At 36.8% G+C, this 10,298-nt stretch overlaps 1 protein-coding gene and 1 pseudogene across 1 annotated transcript; both read left to right on the top strand.

Annotated features, from left to right (window-relative positions):
• Positions 1-3,920: 3,920 nt before the first annotated feature.
• On the top strand, positions 3,921-6,170 carry LOC120105134. The gene is made up of 7 exons (XM_039117292.1): positions 3,921-4,004; positions 4,334-4,420; positions 4,533-4,781; positions 4,907-5,068; positions 5,193-5,246; positions 5,510-5,653; positions 5,805-6,170. The coding sequence occupies exons 1-7, from the start codon at positions 3,921-3,923 to the stop codon at positions 6,168-6,170; spliced, it is 1,146 nt and encodes a 381-aa protein (XP_038973220.1).
• A 493-nt stretch (positions 6,171-6,663) lies between these two features.
• Positions 6,664-10,255, top strand: LOC103717665 (annotated as a pseudogene).
• Positions 10,256-10,298: the final 43 nt, after the last annotated feature.

Raw genomic sequence — 10,298 nt, 5'->3', positions numbered from 1 at the left:
AGGATCTACAATAGCTTTAATGATGCTTTGTTTTACTTGGATCTTCAAGCAAAGAGTTTTTCTCATGCTTCTAGGTCCACCTTAGTTACTATCTTGGGTTTTTTCACCATCAAGCTTAATTTTGAGTTTGCTTGTTTGGGCTCGGGTATTCAATCTCTGTAGCATTGAGGATTGCTTTTTTTTTTTTTCTTGGTTCATCATGCTACGACTTCTTCTTCTATGGTTGCAACTATGGTAAAGCTTCCAATACTTCTTGATATACCTACGAAGGTTTGTAGTGGCTACAATAATTTTTCTAAGTTGTATTGACATGCTTCCTACTTTTCTCCTCTTACTGATCTGGATTTCTGCCGCTTCACTATACAAAAACTGTTATTAGCGGCATATTTAAGTGCCACCATAAGCAAAAAAAAAAAGTTGCCAATATAAAAATGATGCCAATACTTTATCGGCATTTTTGTGGTATTTTTTTATGTACCATCTTAAGATGGTATCAACAATTAATTGTTGGCATTTTCAAAACAATATCAATAAAAAATTTGTATTTTATTGGTATATGTAAGTGCCCTTAAAGTTGTGATCCTAGCATTTTATATATGCTAGTAAAAAAACTCTCAAAAATAAATGTATAAACCAGAATTCAAACGAAGAAAGAAATCAAACCAATGATTTCTTAGTTAAATGGCAAGCTCTTATCCACCGAGCTACAACTTGTATTCTTAGTACATAAGAACAATTCATTTAACTTATTAACATATATTCATATCATTAAATAATTATTTGATGTACATTTTAATATTTCACATTTTAATCATTATTTTTAAAAATCCTTATCTTTTTTAGAAAATAAAAAAAATGAATATTTTATTCTTCATGTATTTTCGAAGTTTTATTGTTGAAAATATTTAAAACTTAACTTTTATGTGTCACTATATTCATATATAATTTTTTTCCAAACTCTTTTAGAATAGTTAATTTTTGATCATTTTTATTAATGCTATAATAAAAGTAATAATGATTTTGATGAAAAAATGTTAATATATATATATATATATTTGCCTTAAATAAGTTTTTATTTTTAATATGTCAATGCAAGCTCGATCGGACCAGTAACCTTTATATAGTATTACCAAGAAGATATGCTGATTTATTATAAATATTTTTACTGCAAAAGTTTTTAATCATGAGAGATTCGAATAACTACCATAATATGTACAATAACATATTTGATGGCCTCCATGTTACCAAACCGAGGCTCCCTATAAAAATTAGCAATTTAAGGTTTAGGGCAATCTTCTAAAATCCCACAAATTATGGTATTATTTTTTGGCATATTAGTTAAATACCATAATAGTAGTTCTAGTTTCCATCACTTCAAATCATATACTGTAGATACAAAATTATAATGGTATTTACAATAAAGTACCACTAATAAAACAAATACTTATTGGAAAACAGCGACATTTATACCATAGTGCAACAAAGAAAGATTTTTAATGGCATATAGTAAGAAATGCCACAAGCGATTTGCGGTCAACAATAATTTTTGTTGTAGTGTTTTTTTTTTTTGGAACTTGTTACCCTTCTTGTCGTCTTTAGGTTGATTCTTCTCCTCAATCCCTATGGCTTTCATGGTGGCTTCGTCGATGTTTCAATTTTGAAGAGTTTCAGTTTTTTTTGGATACTTTCATGGAGACCTCCAACGTACTTTATGAAATATGTACGATCATCAATGAAAATTCTTAATCATATAGCTTGTTTATAGAACTCAGTGCTGTAGTCTTAGACAAATTGATCATACTTCTACCATAGATACTGTCACTTGATCCACCGATCCTCTCATAACCAATTGGGTAAAGCTGCTTCTTGATTAGGTTCTTGAATTTGCTCCATGTCGAATTAGAAATATCATTATTCCTTATGTACGAACTCCACCGAGTAAGAACATGGCTAGAAAGCTTGAGACAGGCAAAAGCTATCTTCTAGATATTAGAGTATGCATAGGTAGTAAAATAGGTCTCTAAGGAGAGGATGACTGTCAACCTATCACACAGCATTCCGAATCCAATCGATCACCATAACAGAGTCTTCTTCCAGGGTGATCTCACCAACCTCTAGAACAATCCTCGTATAGATGATGCCCTCCCATGTCGCCCTGAGTTTCGCTCCTATGACTGTTGTGCCACAGATGTACCGTCCTCCTATAGCAATCAGGCGGCAACTGTGATCTCAGATCACGAACCCCGTCCCGCATCTATCTCTTCCTGCTAGCACACTACCGTCGAAGTTTACTTTGAGGTGACTAGGGGGTGGGGGTTCCCAAGTGACAAGAATGACTTTGGGTGCTATGACAGCGATATGGAAACCCCAGGTGTCCCTAGTCCCCCCAAGTGAAGTCGCCCTAGTAGTATCGATGATCACGAATGCATGACGGATAGCTCTGTCACCACAGCTCGCGGGGGTAACCTCCTCTCCTCAAAGATGTGGGCATTCCTATCTAACCAAATATGATAAGCCAAGTAAGCACAGGTGATGCTCTACTCCACCATCACCGGTCTCTGCATGGATGCCTATAGATGATGTAGTAAATTCTCCGCCGATCCCCAACCTCGCGGTACATATAGTGTCGCGCTCCTCCACACCAGTGTCACTCGAGGGCAGCAAAGAAGAGCATGACTAATGGTCTCCTCATCAAGGCAATCCTCACATATTGGGATCGTCCTGATGCCCCTCCTAGCTAGTATACTACAGGTTGGAAGGTAGCCCCTAGTCACCTTCCAGATGAATAAAGCCACTCGAAGGTGGATGCGCAGCCTCCAGATCCACCTATCCTCTATTTGTTGGATAGTCTCCCCCCATCACTACCCGCATATCCCTAACATGCACCCTCGTCCTCCCTATCGGAGTCCATACCAGCCTGTCCACCCCCTCCTCAGTCTGGATCGAAAGCTCCAGGACCCTCTCAGCTAGCTACTCCCTAAAGACTTCCTAGATCAGCGCCTCATTCCAATTGCTCGTACCAGGAGTAATCAGTTCACTACCCCTGCACCCTGACAATCTCGCCGAGTCCACCATCGTCGGCATCCACCCTAATGGCTGCTCGGTCACCCAGGCATCCTCCATCACATCAAAGGATTGTCCGTCACCAATCGTCCATCTGATTGCGGGTAACACCATCAGTGCATAGGCACAAGTCTCCTTCCAGGTGAAGGAGCTATGGCGTCCAACCCTGAAGTCGGCTACCATCGAATGTGAGCCATACTTGCTCTTCATGAGGGCACTCTATAAGCTGTCCAGCTCCATAATGTACCTAGCGGCATGTCTCGCCACCATGACCTCTCGCCTCGTCAGCAGTGAATGTACTCCCAAGCCACCTAAGTATTGGCAATCCATAATTGTTTCATGTGAAACATGATAGCATGACAAATACTATTAAAAATCATAACTATAATATTTACAAAATTTTATTGGTCAAGGACATTTTGATCAAGTTAATCATTTTTTTTGGCAAGAAAAATGATTATAAGAGATTATTTCTCATCATTGGCAAGTAGTGTTGGGCTAAAATTCATAAGACTCTCTCTTCAATTTTGATTGTGTTGCAAATAGAAAGAGATCTAAATTTTAATTATATAAGGGGCGAAGGAGGAAACAATTGATGGACTATTAATTCAAGAATCAGATAAGATATTTCAATTAATTCATGAAAGGAAAATTTGTGGCATTTAATTAAAATAAGATATATTTGGGCATATAAACTGCAACGAGGAAGAAGCAGTTATATATATATATATATTGGATGGTATATGTTTTTATTTTTATTCAAAAGGGTTTGAAAGAAAGGGGCCATGAAGGTGCACATTAGTGTAAGCCATGGCCTGGTCTCACTATTGCTGGTGATGATTTGCTTATCGTGCATCATGGGGAGAGCGGGGGCTGCAATGGAGCAGTTCAAGGTGCAGCAACAGCTGATCCGATTGAATACGCCTGTCAAAAGCATCCAGGTCTACCATCCCACTATTCTTTCAATTATTTTTTGTTTGGATTTTTAGGTAAGAATATTTTTTGCTCATTCTGAGAGAGTTTTAGGAAGATTTTCTAAATTCTTTTTAATCAAAAATCTATTTTGAAATATTTTTCGTTTTCTCCTCTCCCTTTTTTTGTTCGTTCAGTACAATCCCATTAAGTTTCTACTGTAATTTTTCTCTTCTAACATACTTATTTTTTTCTACTGTAATTTTTCTCTCCTATCATACTTATTTTTTGGCATTTTTCACTGTAATGCTTCTTGATTTGTGGTTTTATTTGTTCTAATGTTTGTTTCTTTAAAAAGAGCCCGGATGGGGATATCATAGACTGTGTCCATATCTCTCATCAGCCAGCCTTCGATCATCCTTCGCTCAAAAACCATACTATCCAGGTGTGCTCTTTTTCCCCCACACTCTCTCTTCTTTTCAAGTCCTTCACCTTTCACTTTATGTTTACACTTGGCGGTCTCTTTGCTTTGTCTCCACTTCATGCAAAATCTTCAGATGAGACCAAGTTTCCACCCATTAGGCCGATACGATGAGAATAGGGAGGCATCAAAGATGGAAACTAGCTCCATACCTCAACTTTGGCATCAAAATGGGAGGTGCCCCAAGGACACCATCCCTATTAGGAGAACTAAGAAGGGTGATGTGCTGAGGTCCAGCTTTATCGAAAGATATGGAAAGAAGAGGCATAGGACAATCCCAAATCCAACTTCTATAGAACCCAACTGGAATAGCATTGGACATGAGGTACATAGTTTTGAAAATTTATGAAAAGGAGTAACCATGGAGCGAAGTATCTCTAACCCTTCCATTTCCTTCCCCTACTCTTTCGCCTTTCTCATTTGTGTTTGTTGGTGAATTTTCTTGCGTAGCATGCGATTGCTTATGTAACAGGAGATAAGTACCATGGAGCAAAGGCAACCATAAATGTGTGGAACCCGAAGCTGGAAAACAAAGATGAGTTCAGTCTGTCTCAACTTTGGATTCTTGGAGGTCCTGCAGAAGTTCTCAATACCATCGAAGCTGGCTGGCATGTATATTATTGCTTCAATTTCGGATAAATAGAAAGTAGTTTTAATTATATGAAATTTTGAAAGTTCTCTCTTCATGCATTAATTAACTTCATCTGGTTACTCTTTGGTTTGGAAAAAAAATCAGGTATATCCAATGTTGAATGGAGATTATAAAACAAGACTATTTACTTTCTGGACGGTAAGTTAACATTCCTTCATTTTCCCATATTTTTTATGTGTTGTTTCTATTAGTTTCCTCTTTCCTTATGTTGTCCTACCTTATCTTCCAAGAGTTTTTTGATAATTTATCTTATATTGTTCATTATTTTGAGTTTTTTGGTTCTTTCCGATCAATTATTTGATAGAGATGAGGTGCCACAGACATTCCTGATTTCGACAGACAACATAAGGCAACAATTATGAAAAATTGGAAGGCTTCTAATATTTTCCATGAAATTGTAGGGTGACGGTTATAAATCAGGCTGCTACAACCTACAATGCTCTGGGTTCGTTCAAGTCAACAAGGAGGTAGCATTGGGAACCACCATTTACCCCATTTCTAGCTATGGTGGACGCCAATATGAAATCACTTTGTCTCTCTGGAAGGTAAAAACAAAAGATTCATAAAATGTTTATTTCTTCTCCTAACTCACAAACTCTCAACATAGCAAAAATTCAATAGTCATGTTTAATCACAGTTTCACTTTTCACCTATAAATAGTGATGAATGTTCAGATGGTTTTCATTTTTTGAGTAGGATCCAAAAACGGGGAATTGGTGGCTGCAGTATGGGAATCAATCTCCAGTGGGGTACTGGCCTTCTTCCTTATTCCCTCATCTGTCTGATAGTGCCTCAGAGATACAATGGGGAGGGGAGGTTGTGAACTTATATTCAAAAGGTCAGCACACCTCCACGGAGATGGGCAGTGGCCATTTCCCAGAAGAAGGTTTTGGCAAGGCGAGCTTCTTTAAAAACATACGAATAGTTGATAAGTCCGACCAACTTCAAGCTCCTCGAGGGGTTCGCACTTTCGCTACAGGAGCCAACTGCTATAATGTGCACCATAAGAACAATGGTTACTTCTACTACGGGGGTCCTGGTATAAATCCTAATTGTACGTAGAAGGTTGTAGGTTTTTGTATCTCCATCTTGTGGGGCAAAGAAAATTATGAAAAAATAATCGTGAACAATCAATGGACAACAAAAATAAATATTTTTCTTTTTGTATATTCAAGTAATTTAATAGCCCACAAGAAAGAGAGAAAGAATCTTGTTATGGAAATCCTTCAGCATGGAGGAAACAATTGATGGACAATTAATTTGATAATCAGATAAGCTCTTTCAATTAATGCACAAAATTAAGCAGAATCTGTGGGATTTAATTTATGTAAGATATTCTTTGATATATAATTGGCAACGAGGAAGAAGAAGTTTGTTATATATATATATATATATATATATATATATATATATATATATATATATATATATATATATATATATATAGGATAGCATATGTTTTTATTTTCATTGAAAAGGGTTTGAAAAAAGGGGCCATGGAGGTGCACAATAGTGTCTCGCGCTATTGCTGGTGATGATTTGCTTATCGTGCATCATGGCCAGAGCGTGGGCTACAATCGAGCAGTTCGAGGTGCAGCAACACCTGATCCGATTGGATAAGCCTGTCAAAAGCATCAACCTCTACTATCCCACTATTCTTTCCATTTTTTTTTTTGGATTTTTTGGTAAGAAAATATTTTTTGTTCATTCTAAAAGAGTTTTAAGAAGATTTTCTAAATTATTTTTAATCGGAAATGTATTTTGAAATTTTTTTGTTTTCACCTTTTTTGTTCGTTCAGTTTAATCCTATCAAGTTTCTACTGTAATTTTCCTCTTCCATCATACTTATTTTTTTGGCATTTTTCGCTGCAATGCTTCTTAATTTGTGGTTTCATTTGCTCCAATATTTGTTTCTTTAAAAAAATCCCGGATGGGGATTTTATAGACTATGTCCATATCTCTCATCACCCAGCCTTCGATCATCCTTCCCTCAAAACCCACACCATCCAGGTGTGGTCTCTTCCCCCCCCCCACACACTCTTCTTTTCAAATCCTTCACCTTCACTTAATGTTTACACCTGGCGGTCTCTTTACTTTATCTCCACTTTATGCAAAATCTTCAAATGAGACCAAGTTTCCACCCATTAGGCCTATATGATGAGAAGAGGGTGGCATCAAAGATGGAAACTAGCTCCATACCTCAACTTTGGCATCAAAATGGGAGGTGCCTAGAGGACACCATCCCTATTAGGAGGACTAAGAAGGGCGATGTGCTGAGGGCCAGCTTTATCGAAAGATTTGGAAAGAACAGGCGTAGGACAATCCCAAATCCAACTTCTATAGAATCCAACTGGAATAACAATGGACATGAGGTATATAATTTTTAAAATTTATGAAAAAGGGTGACCTTGGAGTGAAGTATCTCTAACCTTTCTCATTTGTGTTTGTTGGTGGGTTTTCTTAAGTAGCATGCGGTTGTTTACGTAAGGGGAGGTAAGTACTATGGGGCAAAGGCAACCATAAATGTGTGGAACCTGAAGCTGGAACAGAAAAATGAGTTCAGTCTATCTCAACTTTGGATTGTTGGGGGTCCTACAAGACTTTTCAATACCATCAAAGCTGGATGGCATGTATATTATTGTTTCAATTTTGAATAAATAGAAAGTAGTTTTAAATATATGAAATTTTGAAAGTTCTCTCTTCATGCATTAATTAACTTCATCTGGTTACTCTTTGGTGTGGAAAAAAATTCAGGTATATCCAATTTTGTATGGAGATAATAAAACAAGATTATTTACTTTCTGGACCGTAAGTTAACATTCGTTCTTTTTCCCAAGTTTTTTATGTGTTGTTTCTATTAGTTTCCTCTTTCCTTATGTTCTCCTACCTTATCTTCCAAGAGTTTTTTAATAAATTTATCTTATCAAATATGAGGGAATTAGATTGTTCATTATTTTGAGTTTTTTAGGTTCTTTCTGGTCAATTATATGATAGAGATGAGGCGCCACAGACATTCCTGATTTCGATAAATGACATTAGGCAAAAATTATGAAAAATTAGAAGGCTTCTAATATTTTGCCATGAAATTTTAGGCTGACGGTTATAAATCAGTAGGCTGCTACAACCTACAATGCTCTGGGTTCGTTCAAGTCAACAAAGAGATAGCATTAGGTGCCACCATCTACCCCATTTCTAGCTATGGTGGATGCCAATATGAAATCACTTTGTCTCTCTGGAAGGTAGAAGCAAAAGATTCACAAGGTGTTTATTTCTTGTCCTAACTCACAAGCTCTCAATATAGCAAAAGCACAATAGTCATATTTAATTGCTTTTTCACTTCTCATCTATCAATACTAATGAATGTTCATATGGTTTTTATTTTTGAGCAGGATCCAAAAACGGGGAATTGTTGGCTGCAGTATGGAAATCAATCTCCAATGGGGTACTGGCCTCAGAGATACACTGGGGAGGGGAGGTTGTGAACTTAAATTCAAATGGTCGGCACACCTCCATGAAGATGAGCAATGGCCATTTCCCAGAAGAAGGTTTTGGCAAGGCGAGCTACTTCAAAAACATTCAAATAGTTGATAAGTCCAACCATCTTCAAGCTCCTCGAGGGATTCGCACTTTCGCTACGCGATCCAACTGCTATAATGTGCACCATAAGAACAATGGTTACATCTACTATGGGGTCCTGGTAGAAATCCTAATTTTACGTAGAAGGGTGTAGCTTTATGTTTCTCCATCTTGTTGGGCAAAAGCAATTATGAAAAAAAAAAAATCGCAAACAATTGGTGGACAACAAAAAAAAATATTTTTTCTTTTTGTATATTCAAGTAAATTATCAAAATCATCGAGCACTAACAATCAAGCCACATAGTCAATAATCAATATGAAAATAATTTAATAGCCCACAAGAAAGAGAGAGAGAATCTTGTTATGGAAATCCTTCGGCTTGGAGGATGACCACCACTGGATTTGGTTCAGGCAAAACTTCCACTATTGTGAAAATATTGGGAATATATCAAAACTTCCACTGTATTTCTTCCCATGCTGGATGGATCGACAACCAATGAATCAATCGATAAATAGCGATTCCAGGCGAAGCGAAATGGTGTAGCTAGGAAGATTTAATTTGCTAGCATTGACGTATCCATTTAATTTGCTGAACCTTCTAGATGAACATATGGCCAGTCAATTTGAAAACTTGGTGTGCTTAATGTTCTTTATATTTGATTATATTAATATAACAACAAATAGATTATATTCTTATTATATTTGGTATCGCCTTTTCTGAAAATATTGCATAAGATGCCGCATTAACTATGTCTAGCTATATTCTATGCTTATTATATGTATGTATATATATATATATATATATATATATATATATATATTCACCCAAAACTGGCATTAGTCTGTGTTTCATGTAAGCAAAGTGCTTTGGTTTCGCTACTATTAAAATTCAGTGCACAGGTTGAGGTATGCCTACCAGACCTTTCCATTGAGTCTAATAAAAAGAAATGAGTTTAATGCATTCCCTATTGGGTGATGTGTGCTTCTTTCTCTCATTCTTCTTGAGAAAGAAATAAGAAATGCAATCGAAAAAAAAGAGGCTATATAATATCCATTACTATACTAAATCTCATTACATCACCAACAGATGGAGTCACATGCATCCATTAGGTAGTCCTTCATTTGCTTGCATATGCTGGATTCATGGCAAAGAAAAGCCTCTCTCTTCCAACTACGAATTACCAAATGGTTTCTACCTCTTTCACCCCCATCTCTAGTCCATTCTCTCTTTCTTCACACTAGTCTTTTCATCTTCAACAACTGGAATCACTGTTATTTTTTTTGTGACATCATGAAGACCCAACCTTTGATCAACATGGCGTTGTATCTGAAATTGTCGTCAAAATTTGATTGTAACAGTCTGGACATCGCCAAATTTCCTTTGGATTATGGTACTATTAATTCTAGCAATTGGCATGTGGTGCATTTGACTGATATAAATGGAGTATCTGATGAATGACTTGTTAAACGACTGAGCCTACTATTTTTTTCCAGCTTAAGTTTATGCTACTAATGGTCACTTTTATTTGTTGCAGGTGAAACAGGAGAGGGCAGAACGAGAGGCATTGTGAGCTCTACCATTGTGCCAGAAACATGGTGCGCCATTTCTTCAGG

Source organism: Phoenix dactylifera, unplaced genomic scaffold (genome assembly GCF_009389715.1).
Source record: "Phoenix dactylifera cultivar Barhee BC4 unplaced genomic scaffold, palm_55x_up_171113_PBpolish2nd_filt_p 000204F, whole genome shotgun sequence".
Taxonomy (NCBI): Eukaryota; Viridiplantae; Streptophyta; class Magnoliopsida; order Arecales; family Arecaceae; genus Phoenix; species Phoenix dactylifera.
This window is presented reverse-complemented; position numbering and strand designations above follow the sequence as displayed.